Consider the following 17,175-nt stretch of genomic DNA (forward strand, 5'->3'; position numbering starts at 1 on the left):
AGGGTTGAAAGGAATATGATTGCTTTTAATTCATGCACTTCACGCACCATAATTGTTGATGAATTCACTGTAGTAACCTATATGCATGTAAAAATAATGGTGTGATCTCTATATGTACCACCTCTTTGATGATCTAGATAAGTTTGACAGTTCTCTCCTCCAGTTATTTTCCACAGAAAACTTAGTGCACACAACATTTGATGGTTTCTTATCAAATGTCTTATGTGTGAAGTTACCGAAGTCTTCATTCCGGAACAGAGAATTGATAAAAGTTGTTAGTAATCCTAAGACTTAAAGCAGCAAATGTTAAGAGTCCAATCACTCCCAGCCATGCAGACTTAAACAGAAGAATATTGAGTTTACAATTCTAGTAGCTTGTACAGCAGGTTGTCAATGTTAATTATGCTCTTGAACTTTTTGTTTCAAATATATAACGATATAATCCAGACCCACTAGTGGGATCAACCTGTGAGTTAGCAATAAGTACCATTATTGAATACAAACTTGTCAGTAAGATACTTCCACAAAAAATTTGAGCTTCGTACTTCAGTGTGTAGTTGCACGCAGTGCAAAACACAGCTGTTGGTGTTTTACCAACACTCCTTAAGTTAAGCAGAACTTATTTTATCTGCATCACTTCTCTCCCTTGGAAATATTGTTCTGTGCAGAGCTTTCACTTCATCTGCTCCTCATAGCCTCTGTAAGCAGTCAGGGAATGTTCAGCAAGTAATAGATACATGTCATGTAATTTGTCATTCAGATGAGAGCTGTTGGAATGACTGAACATACATCTTGGTAGCGTAACTCCCAATTCGAGCTACAGTCTGTGACCTGATCATAAACTTTTTGTATTACAGATGTCAGCAAGCACCAAATCAATGCTAGTGGAAGTAACTAGCACAATCAACCAGTCAACATGCCGCTCTGTAGCGGACACTCTCCTAAGAGAAACACTACAATTGGGTGTCAGTTGTACTGCTGATCAGGTAACTGATCCTGAGAAAGTAAATGGGAGGATGTACCAATCACTCACAGTTGAACAGGTATAGTATTAATAGAAAATAGACACAGAGCCACTTACAATGTAAATGAACAAAGTTTTTCATACATAATTATGAAAAATGTAGTATTTGGGGGGAGGGGGGGGGGGGGGGGGGAAATAATGAAATGAGTGAAAGTAGCTTCATATTATGTGGCAAAGACATTGCGTGTTTCAAAAGTATACAAAGTAATATGAGCCTGTCAGTTAATCGACTAATCCACTGGGTGGTTAATAGTTTCCTTCATTCACTTTGTTTGAATGTAGGTTTCGTTGAATAGTTTTAAAAGGGTGTTCATTTCAATAGAATAAGGTGTAAAGCTTGGCAATCTCTCACCTGTAATTGAATTACAAATTGCATACAGGCATACATAAAGCTCAGAAAATAGCACTAACTTTTGTATTGTACTTATTCAAACATTTGTGTGTGTGAGGGAGGGGGGGGGGGGGGGGTTCCATCTTGAAAGTTTTGCTGTAGTAGAATAAGGCATAAGCTTGGAACAATCTACTTCAAAAGAAATGCATAACAAAAATTGCATTTAATAGCTTTTAGAACTTTGTGATGTATTGCATGCCATATCAGTAAAAGGTAACTGCTCCATTTTCAGTTACTGTATGCTGCTACAGAGCTAGAACTTGTGTATGACTGCGAGAACATTTTAAATGATTTTAGTTGCATATGTTCTTATTGCACAGTAAAAACAGATACAACCAAAAGCAGAAAATGGGGCCGTTTAAAAAATTATAGAGGCTTTGGATCCACATTACAAGAAATTAATGTGATAGTACTTTGACTGTGATCCTTAGCCTCAGTTGAGCAGCTGTTGTAAATGTCATCCACAAATGAGCCTCAAACTTTAGTAAAGAGAATTCTTAACACTCAAAGCATTCACCACTGCAGTTTCTTCTCCCCAACAAAGCAATTAGTCTGTCATAATAACGAGAGAGAGAGAGAGAGAGAGAGAGAGAGAGAGAGAGAGAGAGAGAGAGAGAGAGAGAGAGAGTGAGATGAAAACTGGAGTAACTGTGGGCAAATTTTCAACACCACATGGAACTTACATGTCACACAGCTAGATTAGACAGGAGATAATGGTGCTTAATCAGCAGCAGCAGCAACAACAACAGTATCAACAACATTATTATGAGAAACAAAATTAATCTGACTTCAGATTCACGTGAACAAGAGTGACTAGCACCGTGCTTGGATTATTGATTGGACATTTCTTCTGGTCGCCAGATTCACACACATTGACAATAGTTATTGTTGCCCTAAATTCAGTAGCACAATAAGACGCGTGCTGTTGAAGATTCTGAAAGATACTGGTATATATTGGAAGAGTAGAAAATTTATAAAGCAACTGTACATAGGACAAAAAGTGGTGGTTCAAACAAGAGGTGAAACTGAAGAGGTGGATATTTAGAGCTGTGAGACAGGGTTGCTGTATCTCAGCAGCACTTCTTAATATATGCTGATAATCTAATCAGTAAGACCTTGGAAAGATCAAAAGCACTTTAGTAGGAGGAGAAAGAAGAAAAACCGTGAAGTCTGCTGCTGCTAGCATAAACAGAGGAAGAGCTGCAGGTAATGATAGATAATGTTGAAAGTATGGATAAAGATTTTGGAATGAAATTGAACGTTGGCAAGGCCAAGGTGGTGAGAATGGGAAAAGACAATGACATGATTAATTTATCTCTAGATGGAATTGTAATAGAATAGCTTGAGTCCTTCCAGTATGTCGAAAGCTTTCAAACTTGAAGCGAGAGTTATACTGAGGAAGTGAGATGCAAAATCCTCATGGGGAAAAAGAGCTTCGGGGAGAGTAAAATGTTTGCCGACAGCCAGAAGCTTCCGCATTACACTTAGAGGTTCACCAAATGTTTTGCATGGATTGTGGCGTCTTACAATTCTGAAGTGTGGATAGTCACAGAAAGAACAAAAATATTTGCAAGTTTTGAAATGTGGTTACGGAGAAGAGTGGAGAAAATGAAATGGGTAGACAGAATGACAAACGTGAAAGTGCTGACCAGGGTAGGAGAGGAAAGGAACTCCACATGGATGATACAGAAGTGGAAAACATCTTCGACGGTACACATTACATAGGAATTGTCTGCTACAGACAACGATGGAGGGAAGAAATAGAAGGAAAACAGAGGGAGCGGAAGGAGAAGGTTTGAAATGCGAACAGTTGTGACCAGAGGAAGAAGTTGAAATAAAATGAAAGACACTCAGCACAGACAGATGTCCAGTTGATATCTGCACGAGGACAGACATAACGAAAGAAGTAATAAGTTGACGATATGGTGATAGTCGCAGGGAGTGACTGAAATTTGCCTAGCACCAACTGAGAATACTATGCATGTGTTACTGACTGCAAGAATAATTAGTATGATTTTACAATGCTGAACTCTCTCTCTCTCTCTCTCTCTCTCTCTCTCTCTCTCTCTCTCTCACTCTCTCTCTCAACAATGAGAATGGAATTAGTGACTATGCAGCTGCTAGTACATCAACAAAGGTATTAATGGCAAAAAAAGTGTGTTTGGGTTTGGCAGAGGTGGTAAAGTCACTACCATCCTGCATAAAAGAACATTTCAGATGTAACAAATATAGAAGAGCTATGGTTAAAGCATAAATCACATTCAGGCTAACGGAAACCCTGTAATGTATTAAAAGGCAGAGACCCTTCTTAATTTAATAGTACCATTCAAAGAACGTTGTGATGGAGATACACATATGAAAAAGTTTTGCATCATTCCGGTTCCCAGAACTCCTGAAGACGGATGATGACTGTGGATATTATACCACAGACACAGTCCCTTCGACTGTTCAGAGGCGTCACTAAACCTGCCCAAAGATGTAAACAACCATGCATGAGCAGCACCTATTAGACAGAGGGGGTCCAATAGCAAATAAGTTCGTTATTCCACTAGGAAGGAGGTACGCGGCTCCTGTTATCTGTAGTTCAACCATGCCTAGATGGTCAACACCACAGTTCGATCACGTCCGCTTTGTTACTTTGTGCCAGGAAGGGCTCTCAACAAGGGAAGTCTACAGGTGTCTCGAAGTGCACCAAAGCCATGATGTTCGGGCATGTAGGGGATACAGAGAGACAGGGACTGTCGAGGACATGCCTCGCTCAGGCCACCCAAGGGCTACTACTGCAGTAGATGACCGCTACCTACAGATTGTGCCTCCGAGGAACCCTGACAGCAATGCCACAATTTTGAATACTTTCCGTGCAGCCACAAGATATCGTGTTATGACTCAAACTGTTCACAATGGCTGCATGATGTGCAACTTCACTCCCAATGTCTATTTTTGCATCCACGACACCATGCAGTGCTGTACAGATGGGCCCAACACCATGCCGAACTGACTGCTCAGAATTGGTATCCTGTCCTCTTCACCGATGAGTGTCACATATGCCTTCAACCAGACAATCATCGTAGACGGGTCTGGAGGCATCCTGGGCAGGTTGATCGCCTTAGACACACTGCCCAGCGTGTACAGCAAGGTGGAGATTCCCTGCTGTTCTGGCGTGGCTTTATGTGGGGGCCAACATGTGCCTTCCATGACCATGGAAGGCGCCATCCTCTGATCACTATTGCAGCCATATCAGCAGCATATTTGCGAGGCATTCTTGTTCCTGGATGACAATTTGCACCCCTATCATGCACATCTTGTGAATGACTTCCTTCAAGATAATGACATCGCTCGACTAGTGGCCAGCATGTTCTCCAGACACGAACCCTCTCGAACATGCCTAGGATAGATTGAAAATGGCTGTTTATGGATGACGTGACCCACCAACCACTCTCGGGGATCTACGCGGAATCACTGTTGAGGAGTGGGACAGTCTGGACCAACAGTGCCTTGATGAACTTGCGGATAGTATGCCACGGCAAATACAGGTGTGCGTCAATGCAAGAGGACGTGCTACTGGGTATTGGAGGTACTGGTGTGTACAGCAGTGTGGACCATCACCTCTGAAGGTCTTGCTGTATGGTGGTACAACATGTAATGTGTGATTTTCGTGAACAATAAAAAGATCGGAAATGTTTATATTGATCTCTCTTCCAATTTTGTGTACAGGTACCAGAACTTTCAGAACCGAGGTGATGATAAACTTTTTTTGATGTGTGTAGTCACATTCTTACTACAAAATAGAAAGCAGGGGAAAACTGATGAAGAAAAAATGGCTCTCATGCATCTTTATGAATATCTATATGCTAAGTCTGTAATTTGCACTGTCAGATCATGTTAAAACAGGGTGTACATGACCCGGGAGGTCTGAGAGAAAGCAGGGAATTTTTTCATCTGAGAGAAAACTGCGAAAACCCCCAGGAAATTTTTAGAATTGCGGAAATTTTTCCTTGTTTTAGGTTTTGTAACTTTGTCTGATAAGAAACTGTATTCTAGCAAAGGATATTACTGTATCTCACTACTGCAGAAAATACTCCAGCAATGAAACATGAATGAGAGAGAGAGAAAAAAAATGAAAATAAGATTTACATTGTTAAGGAAATGTGCCATATATAGCAACAAAACATAGTGCTCATAGAAGCATCTGCCAACAGCCAACTGTGTCAAAGGTTTTAGGAAGATTATGCAATGCTTCATAACAATGAATTGCCTCCCATGAAAAGTATACTGACACGTAACACAAAAAAATGATTTTTTCACCCGGGAGAAAGTCTATTTTTAATAGAGAAATCCGGGAATTTTTTCCTCGGCCGTGTATACACCCTGTAAAGTATGTGTTGTGCTTGTACTCAATTGGCAGAGAATGAATCGATAGAAGCCATAGTCACTCCCATATTATTATTTCAGCACAAAGTGCAAATACTGGGTATGGCCTGTCATACGGCTGGTGGAGTTTGAGAAACTGCTTACATATTTGTCTATCAGTAAAAAATGAAAATAAGCATTTCAGGTGGCAGCAAGAAGTATATGATACTCCATATTTTGAGATTTCAGCTGTTACAGTATCAAATCTACAATGAAACCTATGTACGTCTAAATGGAGTCACGTCTGCCAACTAAGCTCAAAATCTTACAAATATAACAGCTCTTGTGAGAGCTGGCATTAAGAGCGTTCATTTTTCTGGTCATATACACCATATTTACTTGACTTTAAGAAGACCTTGAATGTAGGATGACCCCCTTTTTTGAAGAGGCTGCGTGAAAAAAATTGTTTAACATATTGTGTCCAACCAAAATCACCAACTTCTATCAACGTAAGGGATCTGCTTAAAAAGTGAATATTACACATATTCTAAGCTTGGATGGACAAATTATTCATTGTCTACATTTTGATAATGCATGGAGTAAACAAATAAATCGAAATAATTCGTTTTAATATAATAGAGGGAAACATTCCACGTGGGAAAATTATATCTAAAAACACAGATGATGTGACTTACCGAACGAAAGTGCTGGCAGGTCGATAGACACACAAACAAACACAAACATACACACAAAATTCAAGCTTTCGCAACAAACTGTTGCCTCATCAGGAAAGAGGGAAGGAGAGGGAAAGACGAAAGGATGTGGGTTTTAAGGGAGAGGGTAAGGAGTCATTCCAATCCCGGGAGCGGAAAGACTTACCTTAGGGGGAAAAAAGGGCAGGTATACACTCGCACACACGCACATATCCATCCACACATACAGACACAAGCAGACATATTTAAATATGTCTGCTTGTGTCTGTATGTGTGGATGGATATGTGCGTGTGTGCGAGTGTATACCTGCCCTTTTTTCCCCCTAAGGTAAGTCTTTCCGCTCCCGGGATTGGAATGACTCCTTACCCTCTCCCTTAAAACCCACTTCCTTTCGTCTTTCCCACTCCTTCCCTCTTTCCTGATGAGGCAACAGTTTGTTGCGAAAGCTTGAATTTTGTGTGTATGTTTGTGTTTGTTTGTGTGAAATAATTGGTTTATATCACTTTCTATCTATACTGCCTTTTACATGTACTTAACCTGTCACCTATAGTATCACAGTTTTTAATCATAATCATCATAAAAGGACAACTGTGGAAGTTATATCTTTGTTGTCACAAATATTTGGCTATTTCTTCGGAATATGTTGCACTTTCTGATGTTGTAACTGTGGTGCGATCTGAGGACACAGCTGCTTTTTTTTCTGAGCACGTAATGGATTTTGCTTCTGTACTGACGTGAGAATTTTACACTGTCTCTTGCTTCCAAACGTATTGCCTGCTTTCCACTGCCTCATTGGCTGTGTAGAATCAGCAGCTGACACCCTCTCTTGTCGTTCCTGTCATACCTCATGGTGTGTGTCAAAAGCAAGCATTGCTGCACGAAATACATGAATATGCCACTGGTTCCACTCTATACTTTCAGCATCTATTGTATGCTATTATTGAGTATTTGTCCAGTTTTAAAGTCTATTCAATTTCATGTACAAATGGATTCAGGAAAACTGTAGTTTAAACATGGTAGATGTCTGTAAAAAGCCAAAAGTATGCATCATAGATCCACATGGTTAGCAGCACGACAAAATTTTCTGACCACACGCATTGTAGTTCTCAGACAAACAGGTGTCACTGTTCCCACTCAAATCCTTCCGTATCTTCCATGGTGCAGGTGCATGCAACAAAAGCAACTACTACATAAATAAAAGATCACAATAACAGTTCAGTGCCATTCTTGAACTTCCGCTTGTCCTGCAGTCTAGTGGAAACTGTTGGTAGTATCTGCAGTCAGTTTAATGCGATGATTTATTTTGTTTGTTGGACATTTAATTATGGATTAATTTTATTTCTCTTCTTACCTTGATATCACAGTAATGTTCCCATCTTTACTCATAGAGTATCAACAGTGGCTTTCAGTTTTCCACTGACAACAGTTTGTATGAATTTCTGGCGGTGCATTGGTTTCTCTCACCATCTTTACATCGTGGGCCTTTTGCTCTTCCATTCATTGAAACTACGAAATTTCTGGGGCTCATGCTTGGTAGGAAACACTTTTGGTCCTCCCACGTGTCTTACCTGGCAGTCTGCTGTACACGGTCCTTCTATGTCCTGTGTGTCCTCAATGGCACTTCCTGGGGTGCAGATCAAACCACCCTGCTCCATTTGGACCGGTCCCTTGTCTGTTCAAAATTAGATTATGGGTGCTTTGCTAATGCATCTGCATCTCTCTCCCTCTTACGCTGTCTCAATACTATCCACCATCGTGGCATCCGTATGGCCACTGGTGCCTTTTATACTGGCCTGGTTGAGAGTCTGTATGCAGAAGCTGTTGAACTACCACTGTTTTTCTGCTGTGACTTTATCCTCAGCAGGTATGCATGCCGTTTATCATGCGTGGCCACCATTCCTTTCCTTTTTCGAAGAATCCTTTGATAGCCATTATGGGGCGCATCCTTGTTCCCTGTTACCTCCTGGAGTTCGCTTTTGGCTCTTGCTCCAGAAGATTAACTACACACTACCTGCAACTTTCCCGGTGGGTGCAAACCCTTCACCATCTTGGCTTTGTGCAGCAGCCCGTGTTCACCTTGGTGTTCATTTGCTTCCTAAGGACACTACAGCAACCTTCGTTTCATGACCTTCGCATGGAACTTCGAGATAGTACCTTTGTGTACACTGATGGCCATCAGACTGACTGTGGTGTCGGATGTGCCTTTGTCATTGGCGCCGATGTTTTCCGGTATCTGCCTCTGCCACACTCCTCACTATTTACAGCAGAGCTCATCGCCCTGTATCAGGCTATGGAGTACATCTGGCAATGTAGGCATTTCAGTAGTCACCCGCTCACTCTCGAAGCACCCCTCAAAGCCTCTGTGCGCTCTACACCGCCCACACTTAGTGCATCACCCCCCTGCGGTTCTGGGGGTAAGAATAGGCCTGAGGTTTTCCTGCCTGTTGTAAGAGGCGACTAAAAGGAGTCTCAAACGTTTCGGCCTTTATGTGATAGTCCTCTGTGGGGTTTGACCTCCCTGTTTCAAAACTTTCCTGAAGAGCAACCAATTAGGGAAGGGCACCCTGAATGATGCATTGTGTGCATCATGCATTCAGATCTTTAGCCCACTTTCTCGTCGCATTACAGTCCCACTCACCCTCCATCTCTTCAGCGAGGGCACCTTCCTGGGTACGTTGTCCACCATGCACCATGCAGTGTCACTTTGTGCCGACGGTGACCATGGGCTTCTTTGTACCTCATATCCAGCACAGTAGCCAGTCCACTGTGGTGTGGCCACCACGTACCCTGTTGATTGTAGCCCCCTGACCACATAGGGATCGCTCTGCTGATCCATGCGCAGTTAACTCCCCATGTATGCCAAGGAGTAGATGCCCATCACCCTGGGGCATCAGGATTCCCAGCAGTGGCCATCCTGCCAGGTGGCCTTTGCTGTGGCTGGGTGGCGCCTGTGGGGAGGGCCCCTGGTTGGAGTGGGTGGTATCAGGGCGGATGACACAGCATGAAGCGTAGTGCGTCATCTCTTGCTGGTGGTCTGCTGCCAGCAGTATCTAAGTGGGCAAAGTCCCAATGCTAAGAAATATGACCCCAACCATGGGAGGAACGTGAGGCTAAGGATGGCAGTGAAGCTTATTCGCCCCGGTACCTTGTATGTACGAGAGTTGATGGGGAATCTTTCATGTCCATGAAGCCTCATTTTTTTATGGAGCATTTGGAGAACAAGTTTGGGGAGGTGGAGGGCTTGTCCCAAATGTGCTCTGGGTCAGTTTGATAAAAACAGCATCCTCTGCTCAGTCACGGGGAATTACTCGCTTGTAACTACACACTACCTGCAACTTTCCCGGTGGGTGCAAACCCTTCACCATTTTGGCTTTGTGCAGCAGCCCGTGTTCACCTTCGTGGAGTACATCTGGCAATGTAAGCATTTCAGTAGTCACCTGCTCAGACTCTCGAAGCACCCCTCAAAGCCTCTGTGCACTGTAAACCGCCCCGCTTAGTGCCCCAGGGGGTCCACTACTCTTTTGTGGATACGTGGGTAGCGAGCACGGGACCCCGAGCTAATGTGGCCCTCCCTCCTTTCCGGGCTGCATACCTTCCTTTTCCGCATCCTTCCCCATCCCCCATCTTCACCCCCCCCCCCTCCCCCCTCACCTCCGCCTCTTTCCTTCCCTTTCTCCCCCTCTGGGAGTATGTTTTGTGCCTACATCCGGAGACGGACGCTCGAAATTGTAACACATTCTTCGCTTTCTCTGCTTGCAAGTCTTCGTCCTTCCTTTGTCCTTCTCTTTTCTTTACCTCTTCTCTTCTTTCCTTTCCCTTTCTTTGTTTTTCCCATTCTCTTTTTTCCTCCCTGTGCGTGTCTGAAGGCCGACCCACGCACTTTCATGCATAGCCGGTGACAGGGTAACGGGTAATTCCCCGCCCCAGGTAGACAGGTAGTACATGTATGTACCCCCTGGTAACGGCCAGGCCCATGGAGGGGTGATTACCTGAGCTGATACCTTCCGAAAGTGCCGATTGGTCCCTCCGTCCGTTTCTCGGGAGGTGTGACCTGAGGTGTGAACAATCACCTAAGGCGGGAGTGCCCTCAGAGAGGGCCCCCACAAGGGAGGAGCACGCATCGGAGACGCCGGTAATCATGGGGATACTTCTGCAATGGTTTCCTCATCTTCTCCTATGTCTGCTCACAAGCGTAAGTTCAATGAGTCTCAGTCACAGACAGTTCTTCCATCGTTGCCACAGTTCCTTGTTGTTTCTCGGTCTGACGAAGGTCACGACTTCTCCACGGTCAACCCTTTCATTATTCAGAAATGTGTCGATGCAATTGCAGGTCCTGTAAAGTCTTGTTCCAGATTACGGAATGGCACCTTGTTGTTAGAAACAGGCAGTGCCCTGCAGGCACAAAAATTGCTGCGTACTTCACTGCTCCACACCTTCCCTGTCCGGGTGGAAGCGCACTGCACTTCAAATTCCTCACGTGGAGTCGTTTATACACGCTCCCTCGACGGATTGTCTGACGGGGAAATTCAACACTACCTGTCTGACCAGGGTGTAACAGCTGTTCATAGTCATGAAAAGGGTTGATACGAACATCGTTCCAGCCCGAACTGTCTTCTTGACATTTGACAGAATTCAACTCCCATCGAAAATACAAGCGGGCTATGAGATAATTTCCGTTCGCCCCTACATCCCAAACCCTACGCGTTGCTATCGGTGCCAGCGGTTCAATCATACCAGCCAATCCTGTTCCAAACCGGCCAAATGTGTTACGTGTGGCAAGGATGCCCATGAGGGTGCTTGTCCACCTCCATCCCCTCATTGCATCAACTGTATGGGTGACCATGCTGCTTCCTCTAGAGATTGCCCCAATTTTAAAGACGAAAAGCTCATTCAGGAAATCAGAGTGAAGAAAAAGGTGTCGACCTTTGCTGCTCGAAAATTATTCGAACAGTCTAAAGCCCACTGTGCCTCAGACAGGAAAATACAGCACTATCCTTGCCTCTCCTCGGCCAACAAAGGAGGCGGCCACGCAGACTTGTGATCTCACCTTTAGTGACACGATCGTCAGATCGGCCAGTGCAAAGATCGCCCGTTGAACCTCCCCACTTTCGCCTGCTCACTCTATGGCTCACCCTTCATCAGGTTCTGCTAAATCTCGATCCCAAAAGTCAGACACCCGGACTTCCAAAAAAGAGCATACTCGTGAAGATTTTTTACGTACCCCAACTTCACAACCATCGGTTCCTCCTTCATCTAAACATCATGTTTCCAAGAAGGCTAATAAGAAACACAGTTCCTCTCCTTCTCCGCCACGGCGTGTGTCATCTACAGCACCACCTGGTGGTAACCGCCCTCGGCCGTCTTCTATGTCGCCAAGGCGCACTGCTGGCGTCCGATCAACCGGCCGATTGCTGAACAACTTATGGATCAGGATCTTCTGCCTTCGGCTGTGTGCCGTTCCACGCTGTCGGTCGCAAGCTCTGAGCAGTCGTTGAGTTGACGGCAGCCTTGGTCACATTCTTCCATTTTCTGTCCACCCTATGTCCATTATCTATTGGAATATCCACGGCATTCAAGCCAATCAGGATGAATTGTTGATCCTCTTACGATCCTACTCGCCGGTCATCTTCTGTCTTCAGGAAACAGCTGCGTCCCCACGACCGCTTTGTTTTCCCCCATTTTCAGTCAGTCCGATTTGATCTCCCCTCTGTTGAAGGCACTCCAGCACATGGAGGACTCATGATTCTTCTCCATAATACTCTCCATTATCACCCAATCCATTTAAACACTTCCTTCCAAGCTATCGCCGTTCGTCTTTCCCTTTCTGGATACACGTTCTCTCTTTGTACTGTCTACATTCCATCGTCCACACCAATGGCACGAGCTGATCTCCTTCATCTCCTTGGTCAGCTTCCACCCCCATATTTGCTGGTTGGGGACTTCAATGCCCACCACCTGCTTTAGGGATCTCCACATCCATGTCTGCATGGCTCACTATTGCTAAACGTCTTCCACCAAGTGGATCTTGTTTGCCTCAACACTGGGGACCCTAGATTTTTGTCTGCCTCCACTACAAATTTATCTCATTTGGACCTTTCGGTCGGTACTGTTCCGCTAGCTCGGTGCTTCAAATGGTTCGCCCTTGCTGATACACACTGGAGTGACCACTTTCCATGTGTTCTTCGATTGCAGTCACAACTGCCATATATGCGCCTGAGACACTGGAAGTTCGCCCAAGCCGATTGGACACTTTTTTCGTCTCTAGCGACATTCGATGACTGTCACTTTCCTAGTGTCGACGATGAGGTCACTCATATTACAGACGTTGTTCTTACAGCTGTGGAACGTTCAATACCTCGCACCTCCGAATTGCCCCGGCGCCCCCCAGTTCCTTGGTGGAACGAGGCATGCCGTGGCGCAATACGTGAGCGACGACGTGCTCTTCGCATTTTCATACACCATCCTACATTGGCCAACTGTATCCGCTATAAGCAGTTCTGTGCACGGTGCCGTCACATCATCCGCGATAGCAAGAAGGCAAGCTGGGACTTCTTCACTAGCTCATTTAACACCTTCACTCCCTCCTCGGAAGTTTGGAGTCTGATTCGATGGTTATCAGGTGCGCCTAGTTTCTCCCCGGTCTCTGGGCTCACTGTCGCGCATGATACATTAGTGGACCCCGTCGGAATTTCTAACTCGTTAGGTCAACACTTCGCTGAGATTTCGAGCTCTTCAAATTACCCACCAGCGTTTCTCCCAAAGAAACGTGCAGTGGAAGTGCGACCTCTTGCTTTCTCCTCTCAAAATCGCGAAAGCTACAATACTGTTTTCTCCATGCGGGAACTCCAACATGCACTCCCTTCTTCTCGCTCCTCCGCCCCAGGACCGGATGGTATCCACATCCAAATGTTGCTGCATTTATCATACCATAGTCTGCGTTGCCTCCTTCACCTTTATAATCGAATTTGGACCGACAATGCTTTTCCCCTTTTCCGAAACCTGGAAAGGACTAACATCTCCCCTCTAGCTATCGCCCCATTTCTCTCACGAGTAGTGTATGTAAGGTTTTGGAGCATATGTTGAATTGCCATTTAGCTTGGTGGCTGGAGTCCCGCAATCTATTCTTCGGCATCTCGACTCTATCCACCACCGTGGATTACGTTTAGTGTCTGGAGCTTTTTACACCAGCCCTGTGGAAAGCCTTTATGCTGAGACTGCTGAACCTCTGCTGTCCAATCGGCGAGCTGTCCTTCTAAGTCGTTCTGCTAGCCATTTGTCTTCCATGCCTGCTAATCTGGCCCATGCCATTTTTTTCGACGCCTCCTTGGGTTTAGGGTATGCAGGCCGCCCTTCCTCCCTACTATCAGTGGGAGTCCGCTTCTGTTAACTGCTCCATTCTCTTTCCTTCTGATTTCCTAAAACTTTCTTGACAACTTGGTGTACAGCACCACCTTGGCTCCGTCCCCGGATCTGCCTGCTGCGTGATCTTTGTCAGTTTCCCAAGGATGGTACCCCTTCACTTGTTTATCGTCGGGCATTTTCTGCTCTGTGCGCACAAATGAAGGATGCCACATTTATTTACACCGATGGCTCAAAAACATCGTTCGGTGTAGGGAGTGCCTATATTGTTGGCGAACCCCAAATCGATTTCAGCTTTCCGACCAGTGTTAGGTTTATACTGCGGAGCTTTACGCTGTTCTCCAGGCTGTCCAATACATCCGTCGCCATCAGCGGATACAGTATGTTATCTGTTCAGATTCTCTCAGCTCTCTCCTCAGTCTCCAAGCTCTCTACCCTGTCCACCCTCTGGTCCACCGGATTCAGGACTGCCTACGCTTGCTCCACTTGGGGGGCGTCTCGGTGGCGTTCCTCTGGCTCCCAGGACACGTTGGTATCTGTGGAAATGAGGCAGCTGATATAGCGGCCAAGGCTGCGATCTCTCTTCTTCGGCCAGGGCTTCAATCGATTCCCTTCACCAATCTACGGAGTGTTTTATGTCATCGTGTTGTTCTTTTATGGCATGCACATTGTTCGACACTTCCCCATAATAAATTGCGGGACGTGATAGCTGAAATATCGTCCATTTTAGCAGATGACACGCGCTCAGCCGATCGCGTTCTCAAGTTTATTAGTGCCAGTGAGATGACGTCAGTCATTTGAGACTCTTTTTGGGGACAACCAACACCTTTCTGTAGTAGTTTTTTAAGCTTTCCTTCTGCTTTTAGTTTCTCCAATTTTTTGAGTTTCGTTCCCATTGCTGCTGGTTTCCATTTTCGTTTTTTACCTTCTCCTAAGCCACAGACCGGGTGCTAATGACCATAGCAGTTTTGCGCCCTAAAACAAAAACACAAAAAAAAACAAGGTTGTGGACGTCCATTGCATCCCAATACTCCATGCGCCCCATCTCCCATCTGTGTCAACTGCTGACAGCATCATTCACCTTGCTCACCAGACTGCAGGATTTTACAGAAAGAGAGGAAAATCATGGAATATAAGACCCTGGACTGACTGACCTACACTGAGGCTAAGAGGAAATTTGAGCGCCTACATCCTGTAGCTATGATCTCCTCTTAAGCTGTCGCTACGAGAACAGTTCTCACCTCATCAGTTCCTTGAATTCCTGTCGCCTCTCAGAACTGGGAGACTACACCTGCCGCCTTGATGGTGGGGGGGCACTTCCCTTCTTGTTGCTCCCGCACCACCTACTTTGGGAGCAACACCCCCCTCCATACACCGGGAGTTTCGGTCCCCACTTCTGAGCCAGAGAAGTGTAAGGCTTCTTCTGCTCCTCTTGCTAGGAAGGGGTTCCTTGGGTCACTCCTTTCCCAGGTGTCTGCTAGTGGGAAAGATGAAACCTGCCAGCAGCTGAAGAGCCCAAAAGCAGTTGGTTGTAGGGCTTCACACTAGGCTTCTGTCCCGAAGACTGAATCAGTGAAGTCCTCCCAGCCAGGGAAACCCAAGGAACAGTGCAAGAAATCAAAAAAGAAGACCCCCAAGAACAAGTAACTTGCAGTGGTACCCACACCACCGCTACCTACAAGTTCTGCATCTGAGGATGGGATGGAGATTCTGGCGTCTGCCGAGGATCTAGATCTCGCTGGACCTTCGGACACAACGGATATAGACTGCTCAGGCAAAAGTCGGTGACTGCAGGTGACCCTAAGGTGTAAACTGCTTCACTGAATGTTCCGTGCCTACCCAGTCCCACAATGACGTCATTGTCCACCGCCTGGCTGAGCTGCGGCAACTACACCTGCTTTCTGCATTGCCCTCCCAGCAATGCGGACCCCTGTCCTCCGTGGCTATAAGGGATACTACAGGAACCGTAACGACTATAATAGTTCGCGTTTGTCCTAAACTCAGTCTGTAATGAAACTGTGCTCCTTCAAACCCCTCTTGAAGTTGTGGCTGTCAGAATACAGATGATGTAGGAAATAACTGTCTGCAATGTATATCTTCCTCCAGATGGTGCAGTACCCCTGAATGTGTTAGCTGCACTGATTGATCAACTCCCTAAACCTTTCCTACTTTTGGGAGATTTTAACACCCATAACCCCTTGTGGGGTGGCACCGTGCTTACTGGCCAAGGCAGAGATGTCAAAACTTTACTGTCACAGTTCGACCTTTGCTTGTTAAATACTGGGGCCACCACACATTTCAGTGTGGCTCATGGTAGTTAATCGGCCATTGATTTATCAGTTTGCATCCCAGGACTTCTCCCATCTATCCACTGGAGAGCACATGACCTGTGTAGTAGTGACCATTTCCCCATCTTCCTGTCACTGCACCAGTGTCAGGCCCATGGATGCCTGCCCAGATGGGCTTTAAACAAGGTGGACTGGGAAACTTTCACCTCTGATGTCACTGTTGACTCTGTCCCTCACGGTAACATAGATGTGATGGTTGAGCAGGTGACTGCGGCAGAAAACACGATCCCTCCCTCTTTAGGGTGCCCCTGGTGAAAGACAGTCCCTTGGTGGTCGCTGGAAGTCGCTGAGGCAATTACAGAGCATTGGCGAGCTCTACACGACATAAGTGACACCCTTCCCTGGAACATCTGCTAGCCTTTAAGCGGCTCCATGCCCGTGTACGCCATGGAAACAGCAGTGTTGGGAGAGGTACGTGTTGACCGTTGGGGTACCGTACGTCACCTTCCCAAGTCTGAACGAAGATCAGACATCTGTTTGGGTACCAAAACCCAACAGGTGTCCTTGGTGTTACCATGAATGGCATGTTATGTACCGACATGAATGCGATTACCGAGCACTTTGCCGGATCCTCTGCGACGGAGAACTACGCCCTACGCCCCTCCCTCCCCTCCCTCCCTCCCTCCCTCCCCCCCCCCCCCCCCCCCAAACCTCCTACCCCACCCCCGTGTTTCACACTCACAAACGGACGATGGAAAGAAAAGTCCTCTCATTCAAACGCCAGATTTACGGCCTGGTAACTCCTCAGCGTACTTGCACATTGTCCCGACAAAGCTCCTGGGCTGGATCAGATCCAGTCAGATGATTAAACATCTCTCATCCGACTACAAGCGACACCTCATCATCATCTTCAACTGGATCTGGTGCGATGGCGTCTTTCCATTGCAGTGGCTTGAGAGCACCATCATTCCGGTTCTAAAACCCGGCAAAAACCCACTTGATGTGGATAGCTATCAGCCAATCAGCCTCACCAACGCTGTTTGTAAGCT

General features: G+C 45.8%; 1 protein-coding gene across 1 annotated transcript in view; it reads left to right on the forward strand.

Moving 5' to 3' along the window:
- The window catches only part of LOC126438155 (leucine-rich repeat-containing protein 47-like), an 81,964-nt gene that overhangs the window by 38,436 nt on the left and 26,353 nt on the right, over positions 1 to 17,175 (forward strand). Inside the window, exon 6 of the mRNA XM_050090533.1 lies at positions 858 to 1,043. Within this exon, the coding sequence (XP_049946490.1) occupies positions 858 to 1,043 (186 nt within the window). The remainder of the gene's footprint in view (positions 1 to 857; positions 1,044 to 17,175) is intronic.

Source organism: Schistocerca serialis, unplaced genomic scaffold (assembly GCF_023864345.2).
Source record: "Schistocerca serialis cubense isolate TAMUIC-IGC-003099 unplaced genomic scaffold, iqSchSeri2.2 HiC_scaffold_1261, whole genome shotgun sequence".
NCBI lineage: Eukaryota > Metazoa > Arthropoda > Insecta > Orthoptera > Acrididae > Schistocerca > Schistocerca serialis.